The sequence below is a fragment of the Maniola jurtina genome, chromosome 25, assembly GCF_905333055.1.
Source record: "Maniola jurtina chromosome 25, ilManJurt1.1, whole genome shotgun sequence".
NCBI lineage: Eukaryota > Metazoa > Arthropoda > Insecta > Lepidoptera > Nymphalidae > Maniola > Maniola jurtina.
The window spans coordinates 6,813,330-6,825,333 of record NC_060053.1 but is presented as its reverse complement, the minus strand read 5'-3'; the positions used below and the strand labels follow the sequence as shown (position 1 = coordinate 6,825,333).

The 12,004-nt window shown below is 38.3% G+C and overlaps 2 protein-coding genes across 3 annotated transcripts in view; both read left to right on the top strand.

The window, feature by feature from the left end:
• The window catches only part of LOC123878054 (zinc finger protein 492-like), a 35,023-nt gene extending 30,976 nt beyond the window's left edge, over nucleotides 1-4,047 (top strand). Inside the window, exon 7 of the mRNA XM_045925079.1 lies at nucleotides 3,889-4,047. The gene's annotated coding sequence lies outside the window, so the exon portion shown is untranslated. The remainder of the gene's footprint in view (nucleotides 1-3,888) is intronic.
• Nucleotides 1-8,444, top strand: part of LOC123878049 — a 31,380-nt gene extending 22,936 nt beyond the window's left edge. For both annotated transcript variants that reach the window (XM_045925072.1, XM_045925073.1), the window contains exons 2-6: nucleotides 3,891-4,047; nucleotides 5,315-5,659; nucleotides 6,354-6,573; nucleotides 7,085-7,306; nucleotides 8,014-8,444. In XM_045925072.1, the coding sequence (XP_045781028.1) occupies nucleotides 3,891-4,047; nucleotides 5,315-5,659; nucleotides 6,354-6,573; nucleotides 7,085-7,306; nucleotides 8,014-8,130 (1,061 nt within the window). In that variant the 3' untranslated portion in view covers nucleotides 8,131-8,444. The remainder of the gene's footprint in view (nucleotides 1-3,890; nucleotides 4,048-5,314; nucleotides 5,660-6,353; nucleotides 6,574-7,084; nucleotides 7,307-8,013) is intronic.
• Nucleotides 8,445-12,004: the final 3,560 nt, after the last annotated feature.

Genomic DNA, 12,004 nt, shown 5'->3' with positions numbered 1-12,004 from the left:
GTCAAGCTGTCAAGATGGACGTTGCCTAAATACATAATTATTTATTTGAAAATGATGTTTTGGAAAAAACGGATGTTACATCTTACATTATAACAATATTGGTTTCTTCGTGCTCGAAACCGCTTGACGGCTTGCCTGAGCACTGCACATTCCTCTATCATTAGCTCATATGTATTATATGGATTATTAGTATGGACATCTCTGGTGGGAGGCAGCCACCGGTCACACGGTCGCAGCACGGTTTCATGGAAACACCGGGCGAAATCCGCTGACTCGCTGTAATCCAATAGACTCAGGTTACCGAGTCTTATCGTACCCATGAAAACGTATTGTGCTGCTGTGTAGTCTTGTTCTGTTGTAGGTGACTAACAAAATCCTTTTACTGCAAATGTAATATTGGATCTAGATAGTATCGCCATTTTTAGGGGTCCGTAACTCAAAAGGAAGACGGAACCCTTATAGGATCACTTTGTTGTCTGTCTGTCTGTCCGTATGTCGTGTCTGTTAGTGTAGGGTAGTTATATTACTTTGAAAATTGATAATAATAATTTTATTATTTTGTTCATGAACAAATACTTTTTGTGATGTAACCACAAATTCACGGTTTTCGGTTTTTTCCCGTTACTTGTGCTGTAAGACCTACCTACCACCTGTCAAATTTCATGATTCTATGTAGGTCAATGGGAAGTACCCTATAGGTTTTCTTGACAGTCACGACCGACGGACAGACAGACAGGCAACAAAGTGATCCTTTAAGGGTTCCGTTTTCCCTTTTGAGGTACGGGGCCCTCAAAATACTTATCGTTACTTACATTCTGCAGATCGATTCAAGGATAACATAATTCTAATAAACTCGGTAAAACTATAAAAGTTAGGATTTTCCGGTATGGCTTTTCGACTTGGTCCAATACCCACATTAAGAATGACTCAGCGCATTCGTAATCAAATCAATATACTTATATTCTTATTAATTAAACTAGCTTATGCCTTTGACTTCGTCCGTGTGGGCTACACAAATTTTAAACCCCTGGTTTACCTCTATAGGGGTTGAATTTTCAAAAAAAATCTTAGCGGATGTCTACGTGATTATAGCTATCTGCATGCCTTTCAGCCCGATCCAAGTTTCAGTCAGTCATGGTTTCCCTTTAAGCCTACCTAATATATACCTATATTTAGATATTGAACACTACAATGATGTGTGTGACGACTTGAATCTCAATTTTTTTAAATTCCCATGGGAACTCTGAAGTTTGGAACACTGCACTGGCGCAAAGTTACCAGTCTATCGGTATTCTACAGGATGTATTTCGGAGAGTGTGCACAAGAGCTTTTTGATCTGGTTCCTACTTCATCTTCCACCATCGTCGCAATGTATGCATCCGTAGGTACATAGTTGAAATTCCTCGGACACGTATAAAGCGATTTGCTTTCTTGTTTCTAATCCGAACTCTGAACGCTTTTCTATCGGACGTTAAAAAGCTCTCGTGCGAATGAGGCCTTAGGGAACTTCTAACAAAGCGTCGAGGCTTCGACGTCATTGGCAGGCGTCAAACGTTAGTACATTTGATGCAGGTATAAAGTAGCCATAGTTTCCTCAATCTAGTTCACTCTGGTCTCGTGGTCAAGTAAGGAAAGTGGGAAAGTCATTTGTGGGAATGAGTGTAATATTTTATAACTGGCTGATGCCCGCAGCTTCGCCCGCGTGGATTGGTGAGATCCCCTGCAGCATCAGGATTGAGGAGTTGGACTCCAAATTTTTTATGAAACAATGTCGCAAAGTTCCTCTATCGATTAAAAAAGAAATGACGCAAATCGGTTCAGAAATCTCGGAGATTTCGGTGTACATATGTAGAAAAACACAACTCCCTTTTTGAAAGTCGGTTAAAAAAGTAGCCTATGTTACTCCCTGGTCAATTCTCTACTTGTCTGTGAAAATCCCGTCAAAATAGGTTCAGCCGTTCCCAAGATTTGCCTTTTCAAACAGACAGACAGACAAAAATTTTTAAAACGTGTGATTCAGTTATAGTATCGTTCAAATAACCATATGACCTTAATATGCGGTAATTATTTCGTAATTACAGACAGACACTCCAATTTTATTTATTAGTATAGATAATAGAATCTCACAGTCAATTTTAGACCAGCCTCTACAAAAGTTTAAAAAATCTATTAAAAGTTTGCTCCTGAAATAAGCATATTATTATACAATCGATAAATAACTGTAAACTCAATCAATATTATAATAATTATGTCATTCTTAATAAAGAACATTGTATCGATAAATGATAAAAACGCATGGATATGACTCGCTCCAGCAATGCGCGGGGTTGCAATTGCTTGTATAGTATGGCATATTATTGTAAATTGAACAGTTGATAACATGATACAAGTGTAAATTAAAAATTTATAACACCCCCGACGATCCAAAGTATCTGAGTTTTCCAAAACATCATTTTCAAATAAATAATTATGTATTTAGGCAACGTCCATCTTGACAGCTTGACATTTGTCTATTGACATAATATTATGAACCTAACGGTTATCTAACCTTCTTTTCTACAAGAAAACTAGAAAAGAGCTGATAACTCTTAAACGGCTGAACCAATTTTTTTAGGTTATAGCTAAGAACACTCTCGATCAAGCCACCTTTCAAACAAAAAAAACTAAATTAAAATCGGTTCATTCGTTTAGGCGCTACGATGCCACAGACAGATACACAGATACACAGACACACAGATACACAGATACACACGTCAAACTTATAACACCCCTCTTTTTGGGTCGGGGGTTAAAAATAGCAACCGCCGAGTTTTTTGCTGGTTCTTCTCAGTAGGAACGGCATTCCGAACCAAGACATATTACTTAGGGACTGTCCTGTAGTATCGATAATGATGGTCACCCTAGTGGTAGCGTAGTTTCGCGCGAGGTCGTGAGACGCGATCGGACGAGTCAAGTTGAAGGCCGCAACTGGATAGGAAAACGTTTATTTTATTTTATTAGCAACTAGCTGATGCCCGCAGCTTCGCCCGCGTGGATTGGTCAGATCCCCTGCAGCATCAGGGTTGAGGAGTTGGACTCCAAATTTTTTATGAAACAATGTCGCAAAGTTCCTCTATCGATTAAAAAAGAAATGACGCAAATCGGTTCAGAAATCTCGGAGATTTCGGTGTACATAGGTAGAAAAACACAACTCCCTTTTTGAAAGTCGGTTAAAAAAGTAGCCTATGTTACTCCCTGATCAATCCTCTACTTGTCTGTGAAAATCCCGTCAAAATCGGTCCAGCCGTTCCGAAGATTAGCCTTTTCAAACAGACAGACAGACAGACAGACAAAAATTTTAAAAACGTGTGATTCAGTGTTGGTATCGTTCAAATAACCATATGAGCTTAATATGAGGTAGTTATTTCGAAATTACAGACAGACACTCCAATTTTATTTATTAGTATAGATTATAATATTATGCGTTGGATGTTTTAAATAGTTGTCATGTTTTAGCTCTCTTGTGGGTATGTCATTGAAGAAAAATTTAGGTAATTTTGTAAATTCCTCATTGTTATTATCAACTGTGGTTTCTGTGGCACTGAATGTGATAAAAATGCCCTGTACATTTTATAAGTGTAATAAATATAAATATAAATAAATAAATAGCTCACCACTGGTCCACTACTGAGTACGGGTCTCAGAATGATCAGTTTAGGCCATAGTCTTTGAAAACATTATGGAGAACTCTCATGCATGCAGGTTTCCTCACGATATTTTCCTTCACCAATAAAGCAACTTACTTATTTAACATTGCTCTGAAATTTGGAGATGCGTGCCGAGGTACAGAGATTCTTACAAACAAAATTACAAAAAAAAAAATTGGTTTAGATTATAATGATTGTCCACAGGTAAAGAAGTCCAGAAAAGATGGCGGTCCATCCGGGACTCGTACACAAAGGCGTTCCGCCAGGGCAAGTGCCCGCCGCCGGAGATGTGTGCCCCGGGGAGCAAGCGGTACCAGTACCACAGGCAGATGTCCTTCCTGTTGCGTGCTCTGCAGAACAAGTGAGTACTACCATAGCTATCGAAATCAAAATTCATGTGTTGGACAATTACTGTCACTTATGCCACGTCTTTGACTCTAGGTTCTAACTCTGGTTCGGAAAGTAGTTTCCACCGAGAAGAGCTGGTAGTCGTTGTACTGAGTAGGCTCCTGCGGTAGTGGAGCGATGTGGGAGGGTTGAAAGTTGTCACAAGGTTTTTTTAATTCAGATACAAGTTAGCCCTTGACTGCAATCTCACCTGGTGGTAAGTGATGATACAGTCTAAGATAGAAGTGGGCTAACCTGGAACAGGTATGGCAGTGTTCATTAAACCCATACTCCTTTGATTTCTACTCGGCATCGTACCGGAACGCTAAATCGCTTGGCGGCTTGGTTTTGCCGGTAGGATGGTAACTAGCCAGGGCGAAGCCTCCCACTAGACCAGACAAGAAATTTAGAAATTATAATATTCCAAACCCCTTCCGGGAATCGAACCCGGGACCTCGCACTAATAAGACCACAGCGCTTACCACTGCGCCAGGGAGGCCGTCAAACGAATCATTGAGCTTTCGCGTGACGTCATCACACCACCCCGCACCGTGGATTTAGATTTTTTTTAAATTAAGTGGGTAGTTTGAAGACATTTCGATTCAGTTCTGAAAGAGGGTAGTTCGATACTACCTATGACAACTCGAACTTCATTTCTCACAGGACTACAGTTGCGTCGTGACCAGTGACCACGTGTCGTGTATCTAAATCGAAATATTAATATTTTAAATTACTTGTGGTATGTACCCGTTATTTACATATAATTATTATGAAAAATGAAATAAAATTGAAAATGAATAATTATTATGTCGTTAAACCACGAAATAAGTAGAAAATCATTCGTCAAATAACTTTATTTCGTGTAAAATAACTTTTCAAACTCAAACTCAATATCATTTATTAACCCCCGACCCAAAAAGAGGGGTGTTATAACATTGACGTGTGTATCTGTGTATCTGTCTGTATTATCGTAGCTCCTAAACTAATGAACCGATTTTAATTTAGTTTTTTTTTTGTTTGAAATGTGGCTTGATAATCCAAGAAAATCGGTTCAGCTGTTTGAAAGTTAAGCTCTTTTCTAGTTACCTTCACTTGTCGGGGGTGTAATAAATTTTTAATTTACACTTGTTCAAAATAGGTACTATTGTACACCTTTTCATGCTGAATACCTATTGATTAACAATGCAAACAAAGTAATGTCGGCATGAACAGAATGACAGTGACAAAATGTCTGTTTTCAGAAAACCTCGCTACTCTCAAGACAAATACGAATCCTTCTCCGAGATATCCAACTCGCCCCAACACCCTCCCCCAGACGACATGCCGCGCATCAAGCCCGAGCCGCTCGACAAGCCGTTCGACAAGCCGCTCGACAAACCGCTCGACCTCAAGACAAAACCCGAGCCGGAACGACCCGGCACTCAAGACAAGGGCAACCAGGCAACCATGGCCGAGAAGAAGTTAGAAATCAAAATAGATGCCAATACTATATTGCCGGATGACCATTTTGATGACGATAAACTGTTTATGAACTCTCTACTTCCACTGTTTAAGAAGATGGATGACGATACGAGATTGCTTTGCAGGTAATTAAAAATAATTGCGCTCGCTTCGCTCGGGCTTTGAACGGCTGTCTTTTAAACGTGTCACACCAAGCGTTGTACACTAGGTAAGTGAATGAATGTTCGGCAAAAAGCGGTGATGGCCTAGAATAAACATTTCTCATTCTGTGAGGAGACCCGTGCTCAGTAGTGAACCAACGATGGGTTGATCATGATGATGATGAAAAGAATAAAAACTTGCGCTCGCTTCGCTCGGGCTTTCAACAGCTGTCTTTTAAACGCGAAAAACCAAGAACTGTACTCGAGGTAATTGAATGAACCTTCCGTGTTAAAGTTGGCGCCAGGTATAATTTGCAAAAAGTGGCGATAGCCTAGTTGTTAAAACATCCGGCCTTCTTTCGGGAGGTTGCAGGTTCGACCCCAGCCACGTACGTCTAACTTTTCGCAATTAAATAGCACTAACTTTAACGGTGAAGGAAAACATCGTGAGGAAACATGCATACCTGAGTGTTCTCCATAATATTTTCAAAGGTGTGTGTGAAGTCTACCAATCCGCACTGGGTCAGTATGGCAGATTATGGCCAAAACCCGTCTCATTCTGAGAGGATACCTGTGCTCAGTAGTGACCCAGTGCCATCGCCATCGCATAATCCATCATGATAAACCCATGTTTATCATGATGGATTATGATGATGAAAATCATTGTAATTGTTTGCAGAATCGAAGTCCTAAAGATAATCCGCTACGCACTCCAAGGCCACAAATGCTTCGAAGCTCTCAAGATGGCGGAGGACAGTTTCTTCAGGAACAGGATGGGCGGCATCCTGGCCAAGGAGGAGCAGGTCCATAGCACCAACAACTTGCCCAAAGCCAACGAGGCCAAGTTGTCCATGACCACACGTTCTGCTGACGGCAGCAGACCTATTAGGAAACGGAGGGTAGGTGTAAAAAATATACAACTTTTTTTTGGAATTTCATGTTTAGGGCTCCCCACCTCAAAAAGGAAAAGGAACCCTTATAGAATGACTTCGATGTCTGTCTGTCTGTTTGTTCGTCTGTCGAGTCTGTCAAGACCCGTCAAAGATAATCCGGTACGCACTCCAAGGCCACAAATGCTTCGAAGCTCTCAAGATGGCGGAGGACGGTTTCTTCAGGAACAGGATGGGCGGCATCCTGGCCAAGGAGGAGCAGGTCCATAGCACCAACAACTTGCCCAAAGCCAACGAGGCCAAGTTGTCCATGACCACACGTTCTGCTGACGGCAGCAGACCTATTAGGAAACGGAGGGTAGGTGAAAATAATATACAGGATTTTTTTCGAATTTCATGTTTAGGGTATGTCATGTTATGAGACACAGATAGACAGATGGACGGTCAGCGGAGGCTTAGTATTAGGCCTGATTTTTTAAAAATAAATGCATGTATAAAATCCCTGTGTTTTTTATTACAGATTCGATCCCCATCACCCCTACCAGTGCAACCTAAAAGACGGGGTCCAGGTCGCCCAAGAAAAGTCAGACCTCCCCCATCTGACTCTGAAGAGGAACACATATCAAAGAGGAGGTTTCCTCGCCTCAAGGTTCCTCCGGTGGATGTGACCCTGGCTGCTGAGGAGGACTCCTTCAACAAAGCAACGAGCGTCGCTCAGCTCTCCACGCCACTATTTATGAAGGTATCTTCAGCCATTTTTGAGGGCCATCAGATATTCTCATGTACCTAAGTCAGCCTTTTTTTAATTCATATACTACAGTACTAATACTTGACTGCAATCTCACCTGGTGGCAAGTGATGGTGAAGTCTAAGATGGAAGGGGGCTAATCTGGAAGGGGTATGGCAGTTTTTATTAAACCCATACCTCTTTGGTTGCTCCAGAGCGCTCAAAGGTCTGATAGTTATCACACTTAATATTATAAAGGCGAAAGTTTTTATGTGTGTGTGTGTGTGTGTGTGTGTGTGAGTATGAGTATGTTTGTTACTCCTTCACGCAAAAACTACTGGACGGATAGGGCTGAAATTTAGCATGGAGATAGATTATACCCTGGATTAGCACATAGGCTACTTTTTATCCCGGAAAATCAAAGAGTTCCCACGGGATTTTTAAAAAACCTACATCCACGCGAACGAAGTCGCGGGCATAAGCTAGTGACGTATTATTTTTCAAAATAAACATATTTTATATTTACATTCTTGACCAATAACTGCTTTATCCCTTCCAACTAAGTGTAAAGCTTGTGTTAGGAATATTTTCCTTACGAAAAAAAAGGAGTAGCTACGACAACAGTGCAACAGTGGGGTTTGAATCACCGACCTTTCGGATTTCAGTCCGCTCCTTTAACTGTTGAGCTATTGAGGCTTACAGTTACATTTCTCTCGTTACAGATGTATAACCTGGAACGCACCAAACTAGCTCCCGTGACGTCATCGTCGCCAAGCAAGCAGATATCCGTCAAGACAGAACCGCTGGACTGCCCACAGCCCGCACTTAGTCCTATCTAAAATATTTATAATCAAAATATTAAACGAAACTATCAAAAATATTTTCAAAATAATGAAAAAGAGATCTCTAAGTCGGCTGAATATTTTTTTACATACAAATAGTTTTGGTATAAAATTATCGATGTTTCGACGGCCATTTTGGTATCCCTGATGATTCCGGATTCGGCGCCATTTTGAAACTTATCTTACCTAATGAGTATATGAGCAACCGTTTTTCGTGCTGGTTCTTCTCAGTATGAAAGGCATTCGGAACCAGTGTTAAATGCTTTTGACGATTTAAAACTACTTGTGAAAGTCTAACTCTAATTGAATAATAATAATATTTTGAATTTGAATATCAATTGTAATTCCAAAGGCGAATTATGACTTTCATAATCAGCTGATTCGTTCAAATGGAAAGTGTTTTTAAATCAAATCCGAATGCTTTCTTATAAATTTTAATCCAAATGTTTTATTAAAAAAGATACTCTAATATGAGCTGGCTGAATATTTTTTATATACAAATGATTTTGAAAAAATCATTGTTGGTTCGACGCCATTTTAACGCCTTTATGATTCGACGCCATTTTGGCGGCTTTTATGATTTGACGCCATTTTGGCGGCTTTTATGATTTGACGCCATTTTGGCGGCTTTTATGGTTTGACGCCATTTTAAAACCAATCGAACGTAATTCTAAGCACGCGTTGTGTTTTTTAATTAACCGGGTTTGTTTATCTGGAGATTTCTATTTTTGTTTAATTCCAAATTATTTTGTCAATTACTTGGTTTTACGGTAAGAGTTATTTGTGATATAAATTAGTTTAAATTTAAGTTTTTTAGTTAAGGTTTCTCGTTTTAATTGTCTTCCTTTTTTGTTTCGGCCAATCGTACGTAAAGACCACGTACGATGCCCGGCAAACAACTTGAGCATACACACGATGGGCTGGAAAATGGCGAGTGCCACGCGATTGGTTGATCAGTCGGTGCGGGTGCACGCGATTGGTTGAAACGTCGACTTTCGCTTCCCGGATTCGCCAACTTTCTCCCACTACACCTCTTCAGGTCCAAGTTGTTTGCCGGGCTATACATAGTTTTTAAGCGTTACTGTTTAAGAAATGAAGCATTTTTAGTTTTTAATTAATTCATTTATAAATCATTTTTCACACACTCGCCATTTTTGCTCTGTGTCAACTGTCATGTCAAAAGTATGGTTTAACCTCAGATTAAAATCCTACTTTTGATATAACAGTTAATACATAGAGCAAAAATAACGAATGAGTTCTCAAAATGTATGCACTATAATTATTTTATCAAGCCTAACGTCCACTAGGTCACCGTATCTAATAGGGATGCTGACTACTAGTCAAATTAGCGACCTTTTATCAAACGTCAAAACGCTCGCTTACTAAGGGAGCTTGTATGCAATACACAGATGTGACGTCATACACATATAACGTAATTTGACGTATTTTTTTTATTTTTTTTTTTTGTATTATCTGTGAATTTCATACAAGCTCCCTTACTAAGCGAGCGTTTTGACGTTTGATAAAAAGTCGCTGATTTGACTAGTAGTCATCATCCCTATTGTGACTGAAATTCTGTCAGGAGAACATTATTATACAGAGAGTGAAATATATTTTGTTTCAATTTGTCGACCTAATGGAAGTTAGGTTTTATATCGATATGATAAGAATTTTTCTGTGTCCTATGGTTTAAATGTTGATGTTTTTCTGCACCAAAATATACCAAAGTGTATCCTATTCGAAAGTAACGAAGTTGCTAAGTCATCGATCCAGCTGGTAGAACAAAACTCAAAAGATTGCATTAAATAGTTGCTTATTTGACCGTCGCGGTCATCTTCTTTTGTGGGTGAAAACCGTGTGTAGAAAATAAGTAACGTCTGGCAGTCCTGGGATCTCGGACCATTATTATTATTATTATATTTTATATGATGAATGTGAATTGATATACAATGTACATGATATAAATGTAATAATTGTGTAATATTATTGGGTGCTACCCTTAAATTCTAAATTGATGAGCTTAGAATGTGAGAATACTTTTAAATATAATTATTTTAATTAATATTAGGGTCAAGACATATTGGCGCAAAGTCGAAGCGTAGTAACGCGTTTTCAATAAATAAAACGATTTTTTTTATTATGGCCATCGGGATCATAATTCATTAATTTTAGTAATAGGTACAACCTAAACTATGTTAGCCATATTTATTAAAAATTCAAATTAATGTTATTAAGTTGATTCAGGTAAGGTTAACTTAGTTTATAAACATGACTATTTCAACTCTTTAACAAGTAATAAAAAATAAGTGTTAGTCATTTTTGATAACAGCGATATCAATCGGAAAATCAGAATTTTATGTCAGTTGTACGTGAATAATATCGTATTCTACATTCAATCTGTCGGTCGATCAGTTACTTTAGCAGTGTTCTTAATTATCAAGAAATGTATAGGTTTTTGTAACTACGTTGCTAAATAACTTATTGACAGAATAGATTAAACGTAGAAAATGGGCGTGAGACATTCTTATTTTACTAATTCATTTTATAGGAATTTTGTGCCATGGTGGCGCGACAAAAAGCCACTAAACCAAGAAACAACAACTTTGAAAATTAAAAAAAGGCGCATTTCTTTCAACTCTGCAACAATGTGTCTTGAACTTTAAGCATCTACTTTGTAAGGACTGTAAAAGGTACCTAGCATTAGAAGTCATTGAATTAATAAAATAAAAATTATATTAATGATAAGGAAATTTAAAAGTTAAGTATAATGATGGAGGAATTTGGCCACTGACATGTTTAAAATTATAAAATTATTGTTGTACATTCCATATTATAAGACAATTAACATTAAATTTGTCATACATGTGAAATAAATGATGTTTTCTTTAACCCTTCCTTATAAACGAATGATGAGAAAGAACTTTAATAATTTTCAATTTTTCCTAACTTAAATTTAATACTCTTAAATCTGAGTCTACTCTTAGCTTTAGTACCTAGGCTAGCTAGGTACCTACGCAGCGAAATTCGTCGTAAGGTGATATGCCCCCCTATCGGCTAAAAATGTATCGGGGGCCTATCGGCTAAAAATATATCAATCATAAAAGGACAGCATCAATGTCAAAACATGGTTTTTGGCCAATCCCATTGGCTAAATACCATGCTAAATACCATGTTTTGACATTGATGCTGTCCTTTAATGATTGATACATTTTTAGCCGATGGCCTGCAGGACAGCATCAATGTCAATCCCAATCCCATTGACTAAATACCATGGTATTTAGTCAATGGGATTGGCCAAAAACCATGTTTTGACATTGATGCTGTCCTTCAATGATTGATATATTTTTAGCCGATAGGCCCCATGGGTCACGGCCATAGCAAATCTAGAGTCATGGCACATTCACAAGGGGCGCGGCCCGAATACTGGCAAACATTTCAGTGGTTACGGGTAACTTTAGAAATGTAACAAACAGTCCACCATTCAATAAAAATAATGAGGCAAAAATTAATTTTGGTAAGATAATGACGTTTTTAGTTTATGAATTCGACAAAATAAGTAAAAGTTAGTACTACATATATTAATGCATTTTAAAGCTCTTGTAGTTTTTTCAAGACTATGTTCGACAAAAGAAAAATGATAAAAAAAAACACTTTTCTTGGATCTATGATTATGATATCTAAGAAGATCTGTTATGATTAATAAAACACTAAAAAACGATGGAAAAATTATCATGTTAATTATTTTTCAAAATACACAGGAAAAAAGCATGTTATTTAAAAAAAATTCATTCGCAAAGTTACCCATTGGGGGTAACTTTGTTAACTCAAAACCAACAAAACTTTTTGACATTTAAAAACTGGCCACACGAAG